This window comes from Salvelinus namaycush, chromosome 15 (assembly GCF_016432855.1).
Source record: "Salvelinus namaycush isolate Seneca chromosome 15, SaNama_1.0, whole genome shotgun sequence".
Taxonomy (NCBI): domain Eukaryota; kingdom Metazoa; phylum Chordata; class Actinopteri; order Salmoniformes; family Salmonidae; genus Salvelinus; species Salvelinus namaycush.
Window position 1 is genome coordinate 26,689,950 of NC_052321.1, and position 24,057 is coordinate 26,714,006.

A 24,057-nucleotide genomic window follows, 5' to 3' on the forward strand; every position below is an offset into this window, starting at 1 on the left:
TGGTGACAAACAGACAGGTGGAAACCCAATTATCATACTGAAAAAGGAATGGGTGCTGTACTGCCGTTTTCCAAAACTATTTTCAAATGAGTGAACAGATAGTGTTAATGTGGGTGGAGGTGTTTCAGGATCAGACATTTGTTCAGATGCAGATTTTGTGTGCATATTTTCGAGCTTTTGCTACTGTCAATTTATTTCCTGAACACCTGAATCAATAAACCAACCCCTATTTAAAAAGATTGTATATGCCGGTACTTGTATATGCTGGTAAAATCACTTGAAAGTTGACATGTTATGTGGTTATAGAAAATACAGCATACCTCACAATTAGATAAACCAGAAGGCACATACATTTCTTTATTGTTCAACAGGTTATCATGAACTTTACTCTAGCAATATCAAACATGCAGTCTGGATGATGCGCCTTTAAATACAAAGTGGACAAGGCAGTATAAATAATACAATGTGCACTGTATGTCGTCATGTAAAATATATACCGTGTATATTTATATGTATAAAACGTGCTTTTCAGAAGCTTCTTGGATAAAGGAGAGCACTCAAAGCACACCATCACTCTCCATCTGTAATATGAGCCAGATACACACAACGTGCCAAAAGAGGAATTCTTTACAAAAATATCTGAGAAAAACATTCAAAAAGCTTCTATTGCATGTTACTGTTCAATACTTTCAGCTTGTGAATACATTTGCAGAAACTTTTCCTTCTTTTTTTTTTTTCAACAAAAATAAGTAAACTTTCGATTTCCCCCCACTTGTTCACAGGAATAAAAAACATTCTTACTACGGGTGCATTCACCAAAGGAAAGACATGTAGTCAACAACACTGAGGCCTTAGGGGCAAAACGTAAAACACATGCAACATCACACAGAAGATGGTGGAGGGGTCATCAAGTAGATTTTGAATAGAAAATAAACAGCATCATTTCTAAGTAATACAATGCTTGTGTTTCATCTCTGGTTTGCCCAGACGTACATTCAAACAATGAAGGAGTCAAGCTATGATATTAATGCTGCATAATGGTGCACCATTGCATTCAGCTGGTGCAGTAAACATTTCCCTCTAATAATTGTCATGCTGCGTGGTAAGTACATTAAGGCAATGCCAGGGTGAAGTGCTATAAGGTCAGTGTTAGCATCTGAACTTCAGCTCTATCCACCTACCAGTTTACAGTATTATTCTCTTGTGGGCGTAGTGTTCTGCAGTAGATACTTATGATGGCTTGTAATTGTAAACTGTATTATTAAAATGTCTTTGCCTCGGCCACAAGCATTCAGGTTGGCAGAGCACCTCAAATCGCTTATCTCTTGATCTCTGCTTTCCAATGAGGATTTCTGGTTAAGTGTTGTCAAGGTAAGTGCTTCAACCCTCTGTTTGGCGTAATTGAGGCTATTGTTCTGTGTTGAGTGAACATCGGGATACACAAAGCCCAAAGCCAAACCCCTTCCCATGGCCTTGAAATCCAACCGCCCCTCTCCTAAAGGAACCTGGAGAGAAGTTGCTCTTCATATGCACACAGACGACAGGTAGGTGTGTTGGCACATCGTTCATGGGTGACTAGCAGTTGAAGTGACTGGACATAACTTATAATTCGACAAGGCCAAATACTATAGGACTATCAAGGTGGAAATGGGAAGAGAAGTCTTCTGGAAGAGTGAAGTGGAATCAAAGTTGTGCAAGGAGGAAATGCCAAGTGGAACATTGTTTGTTATCAGTCTTTTGATTGCGTGTTAGGAGGAAACACCCACCACCTCGATCCTGAACCACATTCCCAAGTAAGGTTAACTGGAGAAAGAGAAAAAGGGAAACAGTATTAGTTTCTTCATAGTTTCTCCAAACCAACCCACAGTTCCGCGACATTGCCTGCACCACAGCATGCATCACCCCACATAGCACGCAGCTGTCACACATACAACCACCCAGAGCCACACAACTCCGCCCAATGGATTGCATGTTTTATTGCAAAACGTCAAAAGTCATTGTAAATAAATGTACAAAACATCATATTATAACACATTCTCTTTTACATTAAAATGACTAGTCAAACTGAAACACACACAGAAGAGGTAAGTCATGATTTGTGTCGATGGCCACTTTTGGAGTCTTCTCGTCGCATCCTGGGGGCGTGTGATCTAGGAGGACTGAGGTCAGAGGGCAAAGGTCACACAGGGTTCAGGAGGAGGCTGATATAAGAAAGGGTTTACGGTTAAGGGTTTGATCATGATCAGATTCAGGAGTGTGGTAGGCGTTCCTGGAAACCTAAAAGTGTACGAAAAAATCTTATTTCCTGACATACACAACTACGAAGACTATAAGAGAACACATGAACATTTATCTTCTCAAATTCAAGTACACAAACCACCTCTTGGGCATGGTCCAAGAAAGCAGCCAATAGATTAAAGAAATATAGGAATAAACAATATTCAGAAGGGAATATCCAAGTCCTATTTCAATACAACCAAACTCACTGCACAACATGCCTTACTAGGGGTTTACCAAGGCTTTCACCCTATCTACTCATCAGAAATCAAACGCATCATCAATATCATCATCGATATCATGTAACGCCCAATGTTAGTCCTATAGGCCAAAGTTGAGCAATCTGAAAGCGGAAAGTGGTAATGAGCATTGCCCAAATCCACCTAGCACTAGTCACATTCTTTTCACGTCTAAGTATTTGATAGGTGTAAGGTTCCCCTTTTCCCAACCACCAGAGCCCTAGCTTTACTGTCTACGTCTGGCCTGTGGTCTTACCTGCTCTTGCTGGGGGGCAGCTGTCTGCTGGGCCGCCTCATGGACTGGCTGGGCTGGACCTTCATGGAGGAACGGGGCGAGGAGCGGGCAAAGTGCTCGGGGGCCGGGGGCTTCTTGGGGATTTTCTTGACCAGACGTCCCACCCACTTCTGTTGTTCCTCCTGAGACACGGCCAGCAGCAGCAGGTTCTTGGCCGTGGACACGTCATAGTTCACTGCAGTGGGACAAAGGGAAGGGTTTGTATTGTGTTTAATAACTGTGTTTAATAACTGCGAATAACTGTGCAAACAAATATAAAAACCAGCGGTGCACACCTCAACCCCCTGACCATCCCTTGATATGTCCCTGACAATGTCTTTATATGCCTCTACGTAACCCTGCTCTGGAATAAGCAACGACACCACACCCCCCACACCCCTACCTCTGCAGGGCGCGATGATCTCCTCCTTCTTGTCCATGTGGTCCTTGTGGCACTTGATGTGGCAGCGCCTGCACTCCAGGGCGGGCGGAGGCTTAAACATGTTCCACAGGGGCTTGGTGCACGCCTCACAGTTGGTGGGGAAGTGGTAGAGCGTAGGGATGAACTCGTGGCCCTTGTGGCAGATGTAGCTGGACTTCTCTCCACTGGCCAGCTCCACTGGGAACTCTGGCTCCTTCTTACACTCTCCCTCATTGGCATACAGAATCTGAGGAGAGTAGGAAAAGGTCATCATGGTAATTGTCAATCATCATCATCAGTATGAACCAGCCCCGTCACATTAATCGTTAAATAAATGCATGAACAAAGAGCCATAACAATCAAGGGACCTGGAATATTCTGGGGATCTCTTTGGCATCAGCACGGTAAACGTCTGTTTGAGTGACAGGCCGCACATGGAAGAGTTTACTGAAAAGACAAGAAAAGGAAGAGAACAAAAATATTTTGATGTTGAAGGTAAAAAAAATATTAACTACAGTTATTGAATTACATTTTATATGAAGGAATGAAATTGTATTTTTGTGTCAAATCGCCAGTTGGCAACCCATCCCTTGTGGGATTAATTGATACATAAACAAACATTACAGTAATTCACTGTGATAAATCAGTGATCATTTTTCTTCTGGTGTTCTCTGCCGTGCATAAAGAGTGAAACAATTAAATATAAAAATCAATACATAATAGTAAATAAGGTTATCCAAACAATAATTATATCCTTTGAGCAGTAAAAAATATACATACATGTACAGTACCAGTCAAAAGTTTGGACACACCTACTCATTCAAGGGTTCTTCTTTATTTGTACTGTTTTCTACATTGTAGAATAATAGTGACGTGCTATCGACTCTCTCTCTCTACCGCACCTGCTGTCTTTAACTCTGAATGATCGGCTATGAAAAGCCAACTGACATTTACTCCTGAGGTGCTGACCTGTTGCACCCTCTACAACTACTGTGATTATTATTATTTGACCATGCTGGTCATCTATGAACGTTTGAACATCTTGACCATGTTCTGTTATAATCTCCACCCGGCACAGCCAGAAGAGGACTGGCCACCCCTCAGAGCCTGGTTCGTCTCTAGGTTTCTTCCTAGGTTCCTGCCGTTCTAGGGAGTTTTTCCTAGCCACCGTGCTTCTACATCTGCATTTGCTGTTTCGGGTTTTAAGCTGGGTTTCTGTATAGCTTTTTGTGACATCGGCTGATGTAAAAAGGGTTTATAAATACATTTGATTGATTGATAAGACATCAAAACTATGAAATAACACATATGGAAACATGTAGTAACCAAAAAAGTGTTAAACAAATCAAAATATATTGTATATTTGAGATTCTTCAAAGTAGCCACCCTTTGCCTTGATGACAGCTTCGCACAACTTGTTTAACACTTTTTTGGTTACTACATGATTCCATATGTGTTATTTCATTGTACAAATAAAGAAAAACCCTTGAATGAGTAGGTGTGTCCAAACTTTTGACTGGTACTGTACATACATACACACACACATACGTACATACACACTGTGTGAGATATATATATATATATATATCTCACACACACACACACACACACACACACACACACACACACACACACACACACACACACACACACACACACACACACACACACACACACAATACATAATACATAATACATAATTAAAGAAAAATGAAACGGAATGCATTTGAACCCAGTCTGGCACAAAGTGAAGATTCATGTCGGAGACAAGCCTATAGACAATCTATATACAGTACACACGTGCCATTTACCACATAGAAGCAAAATATTTTTCTAATTTAATTATAGGTAGCCATTTTTCTTTTATTCCAGGCTTTATCTAAATATTCCGCAAACGGACACAAAAACATTTCAGTTTCTCTTCATCGTTCAGCCACATAATGCCAGGGTCTATCTGGTGTAAGAGCAAGCGTATCTGTATTAGCATGATGATTTGAATTGAAGTAAGAGGAGCAGGTAGATAGTCGTTACTCACTCAATATCCAGCACCATGTAGGGGTTGGATAGCTCTTTGTCCTGTTCGCTGTTATAGAACAGAATCTTCTTGCTGCTCACAACCACATACTAAAAAGAGACAAGAAACAATACTTTTAACTGTAGCACATCCACAATATTAACTACACAATGTTTGATCAGTAAAGCCAGGTTGTAAATCTTATCTTCACCTTTCTCTCCCATCCAAACTTCTTGGTGTTGTTCCTCACAGGCAGCGAGAGCCATCCCGCTAGTCTCATTTCTAAGAGAGTGAAAGAGGGGTGAAACATTAAAACAGCAGGTCAATGTTGTGGTAGATCTACATGCTTCACAGTTCGTACATATTCCCAGGAAACATAGCATTTTCTATTTCAACGCAAAAAATCATGTAAACAGTAGATGAATCAAATGATCGCAGCACTCTGCACACATTATGGACGGACTCAACGACAAAACAAGGTTAAATGGTTTATGTTTCAGCTCCAGAGAGGTTTCCCTTCATGATGGACAATATATCGATCAAATAAATCAATAAATGTATAAATCATCAGAGTAATCAGTAGCCTATTATAGTGAGTACTGGCAACTGGACAACACAAGTCAAAAACAATCAGATGCCAAAGACAAAAGGAAAGATAGGTGGCACTCCAGGACAAGACAGAGCAAGTCACCAAAAATAACCAAAAGTCAATATAAACATACATAAGAGGTACAATGCTGTGAACAGGACTGCTTGTACATTGTGTTTGAATGCACATAAACGGGTCCTCCTTACCTGTGTAGGCATCATCCGCGTCAAAGTCTGGTCCACTGCTGAGGCTGGCTGATTCTAGGGAGGAGACGTTGGCGGAGCTGAGGAGGTTATGTAGCTGCTCTATGTCACTGTCCTTACTGTCCAGGGCCATCTGCAGCTCGATGCGTACCTGACTCTCATCTGCTATTTGCTATTTGACACAAACAGGAGGAAAGGAAACATACATTTGAAATGTCTGTATATTCTTAGTTTGAGCCCCCTGTTAACTTTGTTGGTCTCTCTTGGTGTGACTGACCACCTGCATGGCGTTAATCTCCCTCTGGTAATTCATGATAATGCTGTACAGGTGGTTGTGTGATGGTTAGTATTAGGTTGTGTTATGGTTGGACTGACCGCCTGCATGTCGTTGATCTCTCTTTGGTACTTGATGATGGTGGAGTTGAGTTTCTCCTTCTCTGACCTCAGCTCCAGCTGCAACTTCCTGTTCTCCTTCTCCTTCCTGCGCACATCAGTGTCGTTGCCGCGCCGACTGCCTGCTGCACGTACCTCCTTCCTGTTCATGATCTCCGCCAGCTTGTTCACAGCCTGAGAAACACACAAGACAAGAAATAGTCATGATGAGCATCTAAAACAATAGACAAAGGCAAGTGTCTTCAACACGATTTCCTTGCTACGCAACATTGTAAAGCTAGAAGAAATGACATTAAATCAGCCTGCCTGGGTCTTCAGTGTTCTCTCTGACTGGAGCTGCTTCTCAAACGTGAGCTTCATCTGGCTCATCTGCTGCTCATCATCCTTGGACGTCTGCAGCTCTGAACACATCCCAAATAGAAGAATAGAATGTTACAATCTAATGTTGAACAGAAATAGATATTATCTTTTTTATCAACCACACAGGCTGGAGGCAGAAACTTACCTTCAAGTGTCTCCTTGAGTTTGTTGTTGAGCTCCTCTTTCTCATTGGCTAAGTTGGCCACATCGCTAGTGAGGGTTCGGTTGGCCTCCTCCAGCTGGGCAGGAAAGAGCAGACAAAAAGTGAGACCAATGCAATTTGATAGTATTCAGCTGCAGCAAGCATTCTCAAGGCCCAGCAGGTGTCACCTCAGAGTCAGACTCACAGATCTATTGGTTACAATAGTCGATTCCGTTGTTGTTCACTCCTGGTCCTGGCTATAGTCCCAGCCCAGTACAAGCACACAAGAAAACCTGATTAAGCGTATCAAGTTCTTGATGATTATCCGATCAGTTGAATCTGTGTTTTCGAAAGCACTAAGCTAGGACAAAAGCTCATGCCCAATGCAGCCCACCACGGACCTCCAGAAACAGAAAAACCAGGGCTGACTCACCGAGCCAATGGTAATGTCCTTCTCGACCAGCTCCTGCTTGTGCCGAGCCATCATCTCCTTGAGCTCCAGCTCCTTCATGATTTTCTCCTTCTCCAGGTCGGAGTACTGCTCCTCAGCGATGGAGCGAGCCAGCTGCTCCGAGTCCGCCTTGGTCAGCGTGATCTCCAGCTGCGCCGCCAGGGAGTCCCTGAGTGGTCACAGGTCAAGCATGTCTTCATAATGTTTTATAATGTAGCATTGAACATGGGTTTTGGTTGTGTTCTTTCTTGTGTTGTTTGTGTAAATAAATCAATAACAATGTATATTACAAGAACTCCGTAAGGAGGAAGAAAGCTTGAACCAGACCCTAAAGAAACCCATCCTCTTCTGGATCTCTGGGCATATGTTTATAAGTTCAGCAGGACTGCAGTTGTACACTAGAGTGTCAGTAAACAGTGCAGGGCCAGGCCATTTCCTTGTACTCACCTCTCCTCTTGTAACTCCTGAAGGGATTGCTGCATGTCCTTGTAGAGCTTGCTCTTCTCTTCGCATTCCTCCTTCAACTCCCGCACCTGGGTCTTATACAGCGTCTGGGCAACACAAAAAGATGATCAATCACAAATTCAATGCAATAATGTATACACAGGGTGCAAGTTATCTCAAGTTAGGATTCCTCTCAAAGACAATCAAATTAAGTGTTGCAGCAGACTTACCGAAAAATACTGCTCAGCCTCTAGCTGGTCCTGAAGTTCCTTCATTTGGCCGTCCGAGTCCTGCCTTTCTCTGTGAACACAAACACAAATGAATCCTTTCAGTTTATTGTTTTATTGTGTTGACACTTTCTCTCAGTGTTATTACTTGCTAAAAATTCAAAGGTCAAATATTAAAAAAGGAGAAAAAAAAGAGTCTGAATGTTGACTGACTTGCGTAGCTCCTGGTTTTGTTTCTCCAGGCTGCGTCTGATTTCCAGCAGGTGGTTAGCCTCCTGTTTCAGCTGCTTCTCAGAGGTCCTCAGGGTGTTGAGCTGCTGGTTCTGGGCCTTCAGGTCATTCTGGGTCAGACTGCGCTTCTGGGTCTCCTGCTCGATCTTCAAAGTCAGGTTCTTCACCTCCTCGGTGAGCCTCTCCTTGTGCCTGCGGAGCTCATCCAGTTTCTGTAGGGACTGCTTGTAGTCACAATCCAGCATGCTGCTGTGTTTCTCCAGCTCCAACATCCTGTTCTCCACACGCAGCTTGGACGCCCTCTCCTCCTGTAGCTTCTGCTCCATGTCTGGGGGAAGGGGAAAGAGGGAGAAGAATGATTTATTGAATTGGATTTGACCCTGCTGACCACAGTCTAATTTCTTTACCGAAGACGGATTCCTGTCCTTTGTCATACCTGATAACTCAGGAAGGGCCTTACCCTTCATGGCCTCAGACTTGGCACCCTCGATCGACTCAATCTTGCTCTTGTCTGCGAGCCGTGCCTTGGTGGCTTTGTGCGACGCCTCCTCCTGCTCCAGCCCCTGCTGCAACACCTTCAGCTTGTACGTCATGTCTATCTCCTTGCTGCTCTTCTCCTACGAGAGAGTAGAAGAGAGAGAGAAGGTTAGAAAGTGAGAGTGCATAAAATAGAGAGGGTAAGAACATAAGAAAGTGTGGAAGTTTACCTTCTCCAGGTCGGTGAGTTTCTCCTGTAGTAGTCTCTTCTCTGTCTCTGCTTTGGATAGGGCTTGTCTCACCTGCCGTACCTCATCCTCCAGCCCTGAGATTCGCCCTACAGAGACAGAGAAATGTCACAAAAGGCTAAATCATACTGTGAATAAATACACACAGTCTCTCCCACACAAACAAAATCCCCACTAACCCTGCATGTCTGCGATGGTCTCTGAACCCTGGCTGTGCTCTCTCCTCTCAGCCTCCAGTGCTGCCTGCAGCCCGATACACTCCTTCTCCAGAGTGAGCTTGGAGCGCTCCAGCAGGCAGCACTTGTCCTGCAGCTCTCTGCCCCCGGCCTCCAGAGCCTGCAGCTGCTTGCCTGCCTCCGTCTGGGCCTTTCTCAGCCGCGTAGCCGCCTCCTGCTCCGCACGCAATAGAGCATTGGCCTCGTCCAGCTGGATAACAAATCACTTAGTCACACTTTGTAATGTGCATTCAAATCACGTGCATTCCAATCACAAATGTAAACACATGCACATAAACACACAGGCAAGTTATTTTATACCCTAAAAAACCCACCTGTCTTTGTAAGTGAATGTTCTTCTCGTTGGATATGTGCGAGTTCTGATTTCTTTTCTTCATATCGTCCAGCTGGTCTCGGAGGCTGTTGACTGCAGATCACATCACAAGTTAGATATGAAAGTATACTGTGTGTGTGTGTGTGTGTGTGTTCAGCCAGCGGTCTCACCCTCGTTCTCCAGGCAGCGTTTCCGGTCGGCCTCGCTTTCGGCCTTGCGGTGGCTCTCCACAGTCTTGTGCTGCAGTAGAGCCTTCTCTCTCTCCAGCTGCCTCAGACTCGACTCCAGAGCCTTTCTGCTACTCGTCTGTCAATGCACCACCACAAAGGTCAGTGTTGGAAGTGCACAACTAATTATTTCTTGGTTGACATTTTTATCAGTTGTGTGCTATATTGCTACTGTAGCTCCAAAGTTCTCACCTCTTCATCAAGTTCTTTGGAGATTTTCTCTAGACGACTGGTGGAAGTTCTACAGGAAGAGAACATAGTGCATGTCACTATTCTCATCGCCCCATATCATAAAGAACATGACTAACTCACATAGCAAGTGAGTAATAGTAGTAGGTGTATTGTGTGTGTATGAGGCCAGGGCATGTCGTGTCTACCTGCACTTGTGCTCCAGCTCATCTTTGGTCTGCATCTCATTATTGAGCTGCTCTTCCAGCTGGTGCAGTTTCTTCTGTAGCTTGGCCGACTTGAGGAAGAGGGGAAGGAGGCGGCGCATCTGTTACAATATACTTCACCTGGATTCTGCTCTAAAACTAGAGCGTTTCATTTTACCACAATTTTACCTTTTTCCAAAGCCATAAACAAGTGAAATCAATTCAGAAGAGCTTTGATTAAAGAGAGAGAGAACACTTAACATCACAATATCCTGCAACAGATAAGAAATACATTTCATTTGCTCTGCAAAACAATTTCAGTCAGCACAGAAGTCAATGAGCTGACAGCTTTCACGGGATTAGCTTGTTGTTTAGCTACTGAAGCAAAGCCTCGTAAGTGTTTCAGTAGCGCTAAGAACTTGACAGATTATTGTGCATAATTCTTGAGCCAAACAAAGGAATTATATTATTATGACCTGTTATGACATTGTTATTATAGTGTTGCGTTAGATTCATATGCACAAAATATAATTACATAACTTAGGTTACTTCTGTAACTCCGGTTCTCTGATATTATGAGTGAAATATCTCACGTGGGGGATTCGCTAGGATCACCTACTCTCGGAAGAACATATGTAAAGCGTCTGTTGTAGACAGACCGGTAGAGGGGCGAATGAGGTGAGCCCCTCACCTTCCTTAAAAGGAGCCACTCTCCCAATTAATGAGATATGTCCCAAGAACAGTGTCCAATAGGTAAACTATTCTGTAGGAGAGGCAGTGTTTCCTCTGGAAACATATGTAGCAGAGGGGGACCCCGCACCACCAAAACAAGGGAGGAGAGGGACCACCCATTCAACCCTGTTTTGGGGGTCCGGGGACCCACCCTGGAGAATTTCCATGTATAAAGGAAAGAAGATACATTCTGGTGATTTTTTAAAAGGACATTAAACTTCAAAATGAATGAAAATACAATTACGCTGACACCATCTAAAACATAATGTCCACCTCCAGAAATGAGCCTAATAACATACTGGTAAAATTATTAACATAATGGACCATAAATATAGCTTATGCATAGTTTATATGATCAGGTATGCTATTAGCAATAAGAATTATCACCTGTAGCCCAGCTGATGTAGCATAGTGGCTATAAATAAATAGGCTGAAGCATGGGGTTGCCTATCTGCATTTACCCTATAGGGCTAATCATTACAGATCCCAAATGTGATCTTTTAACTAGTTAGAATCATATTAATAAATGTGTCCCCAAATAATTCTATAAACACAGTGAATATAATGTAGGCCTACCTGTTAGGGTAACTTGGGATAAACTGCCACCCGGGGTAACCCACCCTCTCCCCCAACACTTTCCCTGGTTGCCATTAATGTTGCTAAAATAAAAATGTAATCTGTCTCATCACAATATTTTTGAATCACTCCGAAAAAATTATTATTGAGGTAGGGTGGTGTTTTCCCCCAAGTTACCCTAAAATTGACCTGTGTTACATGTATCCCCACTCTCCCCTATGCACTCACATGCTTAACCAAGCTGCCGCTGAAAAAAATTATAATCTGGATTTAAAATTGTGCAGTTGATGCATATTTAGGAGTTGAGAAACTAATAGGATTGGACAGACGATTGCAAGGATTGTTGTGCTGCTTGTCAAAATGCAAGTTTCCCTCCCTATGGCACTTGTAACTTGAATGCGCCTCGAGAGGAATATTTCTCACACATAGAACACACAACAACAACTCAACTTGGTAAATAGATTCTACACCCAATTTTTCCAATGTTGTGTCAGCTCTTCTACACCAAACGGCGTGGTCACCGTCTTTTGGGATGTCTCCCAGGGCCCTCATAGTGTTGTTGCTTCTATCAGACTGCAGCAAGTCAGTCTAAATAGATGCGGAAAGAGGGCTCTCTCTGGAGCAGCCAGAGCCATGACGTATGACGTCAGGCAATATAGCCGTAGGAAGAAGGAAACAACTGCAGTGCAGTATTCCTAATCCTGGTCAGTAGGACAGCTACATAACTGGTATGTCTTGGCCCTGCTCCATGGAGAGGGTTGTTAAGAGCAAAGATATCTCTTCAGCTGTTCACTCCCGTAGGATGGAGAGGCAAAGCAGGCAGTGGCCCGGCTGCATGAACCAATCGCAGTAAAAAACTGGACGAAGAAAAGCCGAAGCTTCGTGGACTCGGGAGTACTAGATAGCAGTCTGGGGCTCTGATGCCTGGTGAGGGCGCCCCATCCCACTATTTTGACTGATCTCTAGCTCAATGGAGAGTGTTCTCCATAACAGAGCCAAGTCGCCTTTGCAATGTAGAGGGGGGAAAAACGCCCCTCAGAATCCTATAAAGGGCTGAGGGGGTTTCACAGTGAGGCCTGGAAAATGCCTCACACAATATGTAAAAAGGGCCACAGTGGATGTCGAAAGACAGAATGCCGTCCTGCTTCGTATGTCGGTGAGACCCGGAGGGAGGGCTCACATGCTGACTTTACTGCCCCTGGCTGAAAATCAGAGAAGGGTTGTCGCAACGCAGCCCTGCCTTCCCACTGCTGCAAAACTTGGAGAGGGGAAAGAGCAGAAAACGTTAAACCCGAAAAAAGAGGGTAGGGCAGAGAGCCATAGGTCTTGCACACTATCCTTCTAAGCCGCCCTAGGTTGTCCAGCCCTTCTTATCTCCCTCAGGAAGGTTAGAGAGGTAAATCTTTGTTGCGGCTGCAGCGTAAGACTGCTTCCCTACAGGTTTGGCCTGGTTCAGGGGCCTAGCCGGAGTCTTGGCAGACTGCTGCGTCACCAGGGACCTCAGTCCCCCAAGGACAGCTTATTACTCCTTCCCAGCAGTGAGGCTGGGGCGATATACAGGAACCAACGGCTGCCACGTGCTTCGCATTTATTCTTGTGCATGTCACACTTCTGCCGCATGGTGGCAACAGTTAGCCCGAACAACTCCTTGAGTGTCACTGGGGCATCCAGTAGGTCTTTAGTAACACGGCGCGAGGGGCTGAGATGGTCCGCCAGTGACGGCTCCACTGCGGGAGGGTTGCCAAACTCGGATTCTTCTATATGTCCAGGCTCGGGGTACCCCTAGCAAGAATTTAGCTAGTTAGGGGTTTATCCCACTAGTTCTTAGCTTCGCTGAGGCAAACTGATCATGCGTGGAGCAGTTATTTTAAATCAACGCTGTATGAGACAGGAGTCCCTTAACGGACGCTGAGCTCCCACAGGAGACGGCCACTCAATGCCGAGTCTGGCCGAGGCTTGTTTGCAGAGATGAAGGAGCCCAAACTCCAAAGGAGGAGGGGCAGTTACACTGCTCTCAGGGCCTGAGAGGGCAGGAAAACGGGGTCAGCCCCCATCTCCTGAGTTATCTCGAGGATATCCGTGAGATTAATTCCATCGTCATCCCCTAACTCGCCTTCCCCTGACACTACATCGTCAGACAGTGAAGGGAGGGAGTTGAGGCTATCTGTCGCTGTTGGCTTGGAGGAGAGAGGGGCTACCGATATAGAAGCACATTTAAAGCCTCTTCTTCAGACCTGCCCTTGTCAGCAGTTTGCAGTGCTCACAGGACTCAGGGTCGTCGAGCCTCTCATGGGGATGTTCCTTATTGATGCACAGAGGTTTGGAACCTTTCCCCACAATCATGGAACCACAAGCACAAGAACGTGGGGTTCGAGTGCTGAGCTAGGCTCTTCCTGGGAAGGGATAATAGTGGCCATTGTTTTTTTGGGCCCCTGTTCAACAGAGCCATAGTGGATGAGAAGATCCTTCCCACCATGGTCCAGGCTATAGCCCTCAATGCCAGCAGGGCTCTAAAATCCCTCACCCCCCTCTACCAGACATTGTATTCTGCCATAAAGGAACAAGGCTTGCTAGGGGGACAGCAAGATGCCGGTTGTAAGAGCAACGTGTATATGGTTTAGCCAAGATAGTTAGAAGCTTTGTGGCTAGCCAAAAATATCTTGTGTAAATGGTGTAATAAGCTAGTTAGCTGTTAGCCGCAAGGCTTCTAACTAGCAATAATGAGCAAAGTTGAACGCTATAGCCACGAGGCTAGTGTGGCATTAGCTAGAAGTAACCGGTGCTAGCTCACTGCTAGTTGAAGGAAACCGTGCGGGGGCAAAGTTAGTCTTCTGCGACTGAAGGAGCCGTGAGGCTGAGACGGACGGTCTAGTTAACACAATGGGTGAACGTAGCTTAATCTAGATGAGAAAAGGGAGCTAGCAATGCTACCGTGTTGCAGGTACGGCGAGCTTCCCAAGTTAGCCTTGCAGAGTGGGCTAACAGAGTTTCAATAGCTAGCCGGGAAGCAAGCTACTAACAGAGACAGAAGTAGAAAAGTCATTTCTACACAAAACGAAAACCTCTCGAGACCTACACTAGGCAGCGATATCCTTCACGGTTCACTTCTGAGCAGTCAAGCAGGAAAACAGGCATCCAGTCGATCTGAGCACTAGAGAGTAATGTTAATTCTCTTCTTGAGGAAGAGAAGCGAGAATAGCCAGAGGTCGGGAGAGTGGCTCCTTTTAAGGAAGGTGAGGGGCTCACCTCATTCACCACTCTACCTGTGTCTCCAACAGATGCTTTTGATAGGTTCTTCTGAGAGTAGGTGATCCTTGCAAATCCGCCACATGTGATATCAAAACAAATAATTGAAAGAGAACTATAGGTATATGACAGGCAAGTAGGTACCCACCTCTCCTTTTAAGGCTGTTGAGTTCACGGTCACAACTGTAGAGTTATTCACACCGCTTAGTAACCTGGAGGAAACACATTGGTATTTGATGAAGAACTAACAGCTCACACACATACACACATTAATACACACTTTCAGAGTTTTTAACATAATCAAAGCTTGTGTGAAACTTAGACATCCACTATACATGAGTTACTAAGTAAAAAAATACTGTCCATGATGAGGAAGGACTGTGATAGTAAGACATGAAGTCTGAAGACTTACTGGTCTTCCTTGAAGTATGTGAAGCCGACGAAAGGAAGCTGGTTTCCCACAAAAGCCTTAGGAGTAGGGAAGGTCTCCACGTCACCCTTGTCATCTTCTATCTCATCAAAGTTGCTAGTGTCAATGTCACTGCTCAACTCTGGAACCACAGGAGCCGCCGCTAAACAGTGGGAGGGAGAGTGGGAGGAGAGGTGGGAGGGAGAGTGGGAGGGAGAGTGGGAGGAGAGGTGGGAGGGAGAGTGGGAGGGAGAGTGGGAGGGAGAGTGAGAGGAGAGGTGGGAGGGAGAGTGGGAGGGAGAGTGGGAGGAGAGGTGGGAGGGAGAGTGGGAGGAGAGTGGGGAGAGTGGGAGGAGAGGTGGGAGGAGAGGTGGGAGGAGAGGTGGGAGGGAGAGTGGGAGGAGAGGTGGGAGGGAGAGTGGGAGGAGAGGTGGGAGGGAGGGTGGGAAGAGAGGTGGGAGGGAGAGAAAGAAGGAAATATTGATGTTATTTATGTAATTTCTAGGTAACCATATGTAATATGTTTTCTATTGTACCAGGATGATCTTATATGATCAAATAAATAAATAAAATGTACTTGGCTGTATGGCAGAGACACCTACTGTTTCTGATGCTGTCGAAGTTCCATTGGTCATTCTTGAAAAAGGGGTGTCGTTTGATCTCCTCCACCCCGTTGCGGCCCAGTCGCACCTCCCTAAAAACCAAATAAAGGGCCATAGACTTACAGTTGAAGTCGGAAGTTTACATTCACCTTAGCCAAATACATTTAAACTCAGTTTTTCACAATTCCTGACATTTAATCCTAGTAAACATTCCCTGTCTTAGGTCAGTTAGGATCACCACTTTATTTTAAGAATGTGAAATGTCAGAATAATAGTAGAGAGAATTATTTATTTCAGCTTTTATTTCTTTCATCACATTCCCAATGGGTCAGAAGTTTACATACACTCAATTAGTATTTGGTAGCATTACCTTTAAATTGTTTAACTTGGATCAAACGTTTCGGCTAGCATTCCACAAGCTTCCCACAATAAGTTGGGTGAATTTTGGCCCATTCCTCCTGACAGAGCTGGTGTAACTGAGTCAGGTTTGTAGGCCTCCTTGCTCGCATACGCTTTTGTAGTTCTACCCACAGATTTTCTATAGGATTGAGGTCAGGGCTTTGTGATGGCCACTCCAATACCTTGACTTTGTTGGCCTTGAGCCATTTTGCCACAACTTTGGAAGAATGCTTGGTGTCATTGTCCATTTGGAAGACCCATTTCTGACCAAGCTTTAACTTCCTGACTGATGTCTTGAGATGTTTCTTCAATATATCCACATAATTTTCTATCCTTATGATGCCATCAATTTTGTGAAGTGCACCAGTCCCTCCTGCAGCAAAGCACCCCCACAACATGATGCTGCCACCCCTGTGCTTCACAATTGGGATGGTGTTCTTCGGCTTGCAAGCGTTCCCCTTTTACCTCCAAACATAATGATGGTCATTATGGCCAAACAGTTCTATTTTTGTGTCATCAGAGCAGAGGACATTTCTCCAAGAAGTATGATCTTTGTCCCCATGTGCAGATGCAAACCACAGTCTGGCTTTTTCATGGCGGTTTTGGAGCAGTGGCTTCTTCCTTGCTGAGCGGCCTTTCAGGTTATGTCGATATAGGACTCGTTTTACTGTGGATATAGATACTTTTGTAACTGTTTCCTCCAGCATCTTCACAAGGTCCTTTGCTGTTGTTCTGGGATTGATTTGCACTTTTCGCACCAAAGTACGTTCATCTCTAGGAGACAGAAAGCGTCTCCTTCCTGAGCGGTATGACGGCTGCGTGGTTCCATGTTGTTTATACTTGAGTACTATTGTTTGTACAGATGAACGTAGGTACCTTCAGGCGTTTGGAAATTGCTCCCAGGGATGAACCAGACCCGTGGAGGTCTACAATTTGTTTTCTGAGGCCTTGGCAGATTTCTTTTGATTTTCCTATGATGTCAAGCAAAGAGGCACTGAGTTTGAAGGTAGGCCTTGAAATACATCCACAGTTACACCTCCAATTGACTCAAATGATGTCAATTAGCCTATCAGAAGCTTCTAAAGTCAAGACATAATTTTCTGGAATTTTCCAAGCTGTTTAAAAGCACAGTCAACTTAGTGTATGTAAACTTCTGACCCACTGGAATTGTGATACAGTGAAATAATCTGTCTGTAAACAATTGTTGGAAAAATGACTTGTGTCATGCACAAAGTAGATGTCCTAACGAACTTGCCAAAACTATAGATTGTTAACAAGAAATGTGTGGAGTGGTTGAAAAACGAGTTTTAATGACTCCAACCTAAGTGTATGTAAACTTCCGACTTCAACTGTATGTTAGCGGTCAGGGAGAAAGCTGGGATAGTTCCGTATGAAAATAGTCTGGATATCGGTCAGACTACTACAAAAATTACTTTGCAAACTGTAACTTGAAGTTTAAATCTGTAACTGTGCTTAATATTCTTAACATCATTGTTACCTGTCTGTCAGGAAGGCACAGATGAGGTTTTTGGCGTCTTTGGAGATCTCTACATCATCTGGAAAGTTGAGGGAATTCTTGTGATCCATGATCTTGCTGTATGTTCCAACAAGAGAGTCGGCATAGAATGGTGTGTCACCTAATGAGAACATAGCACAGAAATAAGTACACTATGTTTACTTATAAGCAATTTGCTTACAAGTTCTCCAATATCTTTTTATAGGCAGACTTGATATATCTTCAGTTAGTGTAAACTAAGATTCTGAGTCATTATTTTTTAGACAAACAAAGACCAGGAACATAAACACCAAGGAGTTAGACAACCCCAACTCACCGACTAGCATCTCGAAGATGAAGACCCCTACAGACCACCAGTCACACTCCCGTCCGTAGTAACCATCTCCACCCTGCGACTTTAGAACCTCAGGAGAGATGTAGTCTGGAGTGCCAACCGCTGTGTCACAGTGCACCATCCCAGTCTGTAACCAGTCAATCCTTCAGTTAGACACATTTTCTCAAGCAAACCAAGTATGAATCATCAAGTATATACAGTTAAGTTTTAATGAGCGCTTATCAAATAAGTGTTAAGTTAAAGCACAGCTAGACACAAGCTATTCCGCTGGAAGTATTGTGAGTAATGCTCTCTTTAGCACACTGCACAGCTGGAACAAGTGGAAAATGTGGTCCTCACAGAGTCCATCTTCATGCAGGTTCCGAAGTCGGCCAGTTTGAGGTGTCCGTGGTGGTCCAGGAGCATGTTGTCAGGCTTGACGTCGCGGTGGATGAAGCCCAGGGAGTGGATGGCATCCAGTGCCATGACCACCTCGGCCGTGTAGAACCGGGCCCACTTCTCAGGCATATCGTAGGTACTGGTGAGGTTCACCAGGTCCCCTCCAGGCATGTACTCCATCACCATGTAGAGGTAACGGTCGTCTTGGAAGGCACAGCACAACTAGACACAGACCGGAAAGCAAAAACAATTCAAGTTACAGGGTTATCTTCCATCACACTATTTTGGTTTGATATTGTTTGTGCAGATCGTTTTAAAATCTGTTTTTGTCCTGTCTTGTTATACAATATATTATACACTCAGTGGCCAGTTAATTAAGTACACCAACCCGTTCACGAAAATGGTTTGCTCCTACAGACAGTGAGTTACATGGCCGTGGCTTGCTATATAAGGCAGGCAGACAGGCAACAAGACATTAAGTTACTGTTCGATTTAACCTTAGAATGGGCAAAACGAGTGACTTAAGCGACTGAGCGTGGCCAGGTGCGCCGGTTCCAGTATCTCAGAAACAGCTGGCCTCCTGGGCATTTCACACACAACAGTATCTAGAGTTTACCGAGAATGGTGCGACAAACAAAAAACATCATGTCAGCGGCAGTCCTGTGGGTGAAAACAGCTAGTTGATGAGAGGTCTCAGAACAACAGTGGTGTGCAGAACGGCCTCTCGGAACGCACAACTCATCGGTCCTTGTCATGGATGGGCTATTGCAGCAGACAAAAGCACCGGGTTCCACTCCTGTCAGCTAACAACAAGAAGAAGCGGTTCCAGTGGGAACGCAATCACCAACACTGGACAACTGAGGAGTGGAAAAACATTGCCTGGTCCGACGAATCCCGGTTGAGTATATAGGTGTGTGTGTGTGTCAGGTCTTACTTGTACAACCCAGGGACTGTTGGCGAAGGCCATAATATCCCTCTCCTCCCAGAAAAAGGCTGAGTCTGAGCGTTTTATCATCTCAAACTTGCTCAGCAGCTTCATGGCGTACACTTTCTGAGAGGCTTTGTGTCGAACCTGGGGGAAACAAAGGAATTAAAGAGACAGAAAGAGAGATGGAAAAAGACACAAGGGAGAATCAAAACTAAGTGTTGTACGCAATACGCAGATGCTTCACATCTTGATGAAATACAAAAATAAATACATCTCACCAGCTGAACCTCCCCAAACGCCCCTCTGCCGATCACCTTCACCCTGTCAAAGTCCTCAGACTTCATCTGAAAGTCCCGTAGGTGCCCCATCACCTTCTCATCTGCATGGAGAAGAGAGGAGTCAGCCATCCACACACACATTCACACATATATATTTACTATTACCAAACATACTTACATCTGTTTAAAAAGGTTTCTACATTTTTGTTTTTCCGTAGGGCAGGGTAGTCTAGATCTAGAACGAAGGCATTGATAGAATCCTGAAATAGAGAAAGAAGAAAACTCATTAATTGGAAAAGATAAACCAACATAACATGCAATCAAGCAAAGTGAATGTGGGAGCGTTATTTTTGGGGTGTAATTAAACTTTTTACCCAAAACAATGAGGACATTTAAGTGCCACAAAAATTGGGTATAACATGTGTCCATTTCAATTAATTTAATTCAGGAATTGGGCATAAAATGTGATCTAATAAAAATTCCATAACATTGAAGTGGAATTGACATAACTCATAACAAGCATAAAACACAGAGGGCAGTGGATTTGACAGTGGTCATTCTCTGACACCAACAGATATTTGTATGAAGATGTGTCAAGAATAACATTACAACAATTATAACATTCATCTTCATATGTGCCAAGAAAAACATTACAACAGACCTTCCTAGAACCTTTCAGATCCTACAGTTGAAGTCGGAAGTTTACATACACCTTAGCCAAATACATTTAAACTCAGTTTCTCACAATTCCTGACATTTAATCCTAGTAAAAATTCCCTGTCTTCGGTCAGGATCACCACTTTATTTTAAGAATGTGAAATGTCAGAATTATAGTAGAGAATGATTTAATTCAGCTTTTATTTCTTTCATCACATTCCCAGTGGGTCAGTAGTTTACATACACTCAATTAGTATTTGGTAGCATTGCCTTTAAATTGTTTAACTTGGGTCAAACGTTTCGGGTAGCCTTCCACAAGCTTTGTGATGGCCACTCCAATACCTTGACTTTGTTGTTCTTGAGCCATTTTGCCACAACTTTGGAAGAATGCTTGGTGTCATTGTGCATTTGGAAGACCCATTTCCGACCAAGCTTTAACTTCCTGACTGATGTCTTGAGATGTTGCTTCAATATATCCACATAATTTTCATCCTCATGATTCCATCGATTTTATGAAGTGCACCAGTCCCTCCTGCAGCAAAGCACCACCACAACATGATGCTGCCACCCCTGTGCTTCACGGTTGGGATAGTGTTCTTCAGCTTGCAAGCGTTCCCTTTTTACCTCTAAACATTATGATGGTCATTATGGCCAAACAGTTCTATTTTTGTTTCATCAGACCAGAGGACATTTCTCCAAAAAGTACGATCTTTGTCCCCATGCGCAGTTGCAAACCGCAGTCTGGCTTTTCATGGCGGTTTTGGAGCAGTGGCTTCTTCCTTGCTGAGCGACCTTTCAGGTTATGTCGATATAGGACTCGTTTTACTGTGGATATAGATACTTTTGTAACTGTTTCCTCCAGCATCTTCACAAGGTCCTTTGCTGTTGTTCTGAGATTGATTTGCACTTTTCGCACCAAAGTACGTTCATCTCTAGGAGACAGAAAGCATCTCCTTCCTGAGCGGTATGACGGCTGCGTGATCCCATGTTGTTTATACTTGAGTACTATTGTTTGTACAGATGAACGTGGTACCTTCAGGCGTTTGGAAATTGCTCCCATGGATGAACCAGACTTGTGGAGGTCTACAATTTGTTTTCTGAGGTCTTGGCTGATTTCTTTTGATTTTCCCATGATGTCAAGCAAAGAGGCACTGAGTTTGAAGGTAGGCCTTGAAATACATCCACAGGTACACCTCCAATTGACTCAAATTATGTCAATTAGCCTATCAGAAGCTTCTAAAGCCATGACATAATTTTCTTGAATTTTCCAAGCTGTTTAAAAGCACAGTCAACTTAGTATATGTAAACTTCTGATCCACTGGAATTACATACAGTAAATTATAAGTGAAATAATCTGTTTGTAAACAATTGTTGGAAAAATTACTTGTGTCATGCACAAAGTAGATGTCCTAACCGACTTACCAAAACTATAGATTGTTAACAAGAAATTTGTGGAGTGGTTGAAAATCGAGTTTTAATGACTCCAACCTAAGTGTATGTAAACTTCCGAATTCAACTGTACGCGTGTCTCTTTCTCACCGCCCAGTTCGTCCGTCTCTCTACTCTGCAGAAGTCAGTGTACACTATACAGCTTGATGCCAGCTGTTTCATCATCTCCACTCCACTTCCCAATAAAGGACGTACCTCACACATAACTACTATTTGAGGAGAAGAAGCACACAGACACACGCTGACGCTCACATTGACACGGCTCATCTCCCCTTAGAGCTCAGCAATACAGGAAATGATCCACCCCGCCCAGCACTCAGAAGATAATTTCACTGTGTCATGAAGCCGGTACCTCAGTGTGCAAGTCATTTCCTCTGTAGAGAGAGACAACTCCACGCAGCCCGCCTATCCCTACTCAATAGGCAGTGAGTAAAAAAAGTGAAGCTACACTTTATAACTAGTGGACTGTAGAAATTGTGAACTATTTACCTGTTATTTAATTAGAAACATCACTGTAAAATGGCTGATTGGTCATAACCAAAATTAAGTGAGTGTGGTATCTTTGGGTTCACTGGAAAAAAGCATGTGTAATGTGCAATTACAAAAAGCACCTGCATTTGTGTTGATGCCTGTGAAGTAGTCTACAGTTACAAGGAAGACCTGCTACTTCACAAATGTCAACATAAGATTAGATTATTACCACATATTTTCCTATGAAATATCTTGCTATAAATACCCTTTGCAACATGACTGTAAAATAAAGTATTGTCCTTCCTGGGGAAAAAAGCACCTAAATCCCAGAGCATCTTGTCAGGTACAGAGCAGAACCCTGACTGCTCACACATGTCAATCATGCATTACTGGACAGCCATTGGACAAGATCCATCCATGGCCATCCATGGCAAAAACAACAAGATATACTTTGAGTCTGAACGTCCATTCCATGCGTGTTTGTGGGCAACACCCGGGGAGATTAAGAACCCTTCTTTCAAACTTCCATCAAAACAAATCTTATTTGTCACGTGCACCGAATAAAACAGGTGTAAACCTTTACATGAAATGCTTATGTTCGAGAAACAGAGTTAAGAAAATATTTACTGTGGGGCCTCCCGAGTGGCGCAGTGGTCTAAGGCACTGCATCGCAGTGCTAGCTGTGTCTCTAGAGATCCTGGTTCAAGTCCAGGCTCTGTCGCAGCTGGCCACGGCCCGGGAGAGCCATGGGGTGGTGCACAATTGGCCCAGCGTCGTCCGGGTTAGGCGAGGGTTTGGCCGCCAGGGATGTTCTTGTCCCATCTCGCACTAGCGACTCCTGTTGTGGGCCGGGCGCAATACATGCTGACACGGTCACCAGGTGTACGGTGTTTCCTCCGACACATTGGTGCGGCTGGTTAAGCGGGCATTGTGTCAAGAAGCAGTGCAACTTGGTTCGCCTCTCCCGAGTCCGTACAGGAGTTGCAGCGATAGGACAAAACTGTAACTACCAATTGGGGAGAAAAAGCCCTTGAAAATATTTTCTAAAGTAAATATAAAAAGTAACACAGCAGAATTACATAACAATAACAAGGCTATATACAGGGGTCCCGGTACCGAGTAAATGTGTTGGTGTTGAGGTAATTTGTACATGTAAGTAGAGGTAAAGTGACAATGCATAACTGATAAACAGAGCCGTGAGCCATGACCAGCCTTTCAAAGCACTTCATGGCTACCGACGTGAGTGCTACGGGGCGGTAGTCATTTAGGCAGCTTACCTTTGTATTCTTGGGCACAGGGACTACGGTGGTCTGCTTGAAACATGTGGGTATTACAGACTCTTTCAGGGAGAGGTTGAAAATGTCAGTGAAGACACTTGTCAGTTAGTCCGTGCATGCTCCGAGTACACACCCTGGTAATCCGTCTGGCCTCGCAGCCTGTGAATGTTGACCTGTTTAAAGGTCTTTCTCACATCGGCTATGGAGAGCGTGATCACACAGTCATCTGGAACAGCTGGTGCTCTCATGCATGCTTCAGTGTTGCTTGCCTCGAAGCGAGCATAAAAGACATTTAGCTCGTTTGGGCTGGGTTTCCTTTGTAGTCCATAATAGTTTACAAGCCCTGCCACATCCGACAAACGTCAGAGACGGTGTAGTAGGATTCAATCTTAGTCCTGTATTGATGCTTTGCCTGTTTGATGGTTCGTCTGAGGGCATAGCGGGATTTCTTGTAAGCGTCCGGATTAGTGTCCCGTTCCTTGAAAGCGCCAGCTCTAGCCTTTAGCTTGGTGCAGATGTTGCCTGTACTCCATGGCTTCTGGTTGGGATATGTACGTACAGTTACTGCGGGGACTACGTTCTCAATGCACTTATTGATGAAGCCGGTGACTGAGGTGGTATACTCCTCAATGCCATTGGATGAATCACGGAACATATTCCAGTCT

At 44.2% G+C, this 24,057-nt stretch overlaps 1 protein-coding gene across 2 annotated transcripts in view; it reads right to left on the bottom strand.

Annotated features, from left to right (window-relative positions):
- Positions 1-332: 332 nt before the first annotated feature.
- Positions 333-24,057, bottom strand: part of rock2a (rho-associated, coiled-coil containing protein kinase 2a) — a 45,260-nt gene continuing 21,535 nt past the window's right edge. Inside the window, exons 2-31 of one of the 2 annotated variants that reach the window (XM_039009664.1) lie at positions 19,717-19,798; positions 19,539-19,639; positions 19,267-19,404; positions 18,294-18,554; positions 17,937-18,081; positions 17,603-17,741; positions 15,706-15,797; positions 15,107-15,266; positions 14,843-14,906; positions 10,144-10,232; positions 9,959-10,007; positions 9,710-9,845; positions 9,541-9,632; positions 9,170-9,416; positions 8,973-9,079; positions 8,702-8,882; positions 8,248-8,593; positions 8,038-8,107; positions 7,811-7,914; positions 7,346-7,532; positions 6,916-7,009; positions 6,717-6,811; positions 6,393-6,584; positions 6,021-6,189; positions 5,437-5,507; positions 5,247-5,335; positions 3,580-3,658; positions 3,194-3,458; positions 2,773-2,986; positions 333-1,803 (exon numbers count right to left, since the gene is read on the bottom strand). In XM_039009664.1, the coding sequence (XP_038865592.1) occupies positions 1,800-1,803; positions 2,773-2,986; positions 3,194-3,458; positions 3,580-3,658; positions 5,247-5,335; positions 5,437-5,507; positions 6,021-6,189; positions 6,393-6,584; positions 6,717-6,811; positions 6,916-7,009; positions 7,346-7,532; positions 7,811-7,914; positions 8,038-8,107; positions 8,248-8,593; positions 8,702-8,882; positions 8,973-9,079; positions 9,170-9,416; positions 9,541-9,632; positions 9,710-9,845; positions 9,959-10,007; positions 10,144-10,232; positions 14,843-14,906; positions 15,107-15,266; positions 15,706-15,797; positions 17,603-17,741; positions 17,937-18,081; positions 18,294-18,554; positions 19,267-19,404; positions 19,539-19,639; positions 19,717-19,798 (4,062 nt within the window). In that variant the 3' untranslated portion in view covers positions 333-1,799. Of the gene's footprint in view, positions 1,804-1,824; positions 2,160-2,772; positions 2,987-3,193; positions 3,459-3,579; positions 3,659-5,246; positions 5,336-5,436; positions 5,508-6,020; positions 6,190-6,392; positions 6,585-6,716; positions 6,812-6,915; positions 7,010-7,345; positions 7,533-7,810; positions 7,915-8,037; positions 8,108-8,247; positions 8,594-8,701; positions 8,883-8,972; positions 9,080-9,169; positions 9,417-9,540; positions 9,633-9,709; positions 9,846-9,958; positions 10,008-10,143; positions 10,233-14,842; positions 14,907-15,106; positions 15,267-15,705; positions 15,798-17,602; positions 17,742-17,936; positions 18,082-18,293; positions 18,555-19,266; positions 19,405-19,538; positions 19,640-19,716; positions 19,799-24,057 lie in introns of those variants that run through there. The other variant, XM_039009663.1, reaches the window with a different exon arrangement.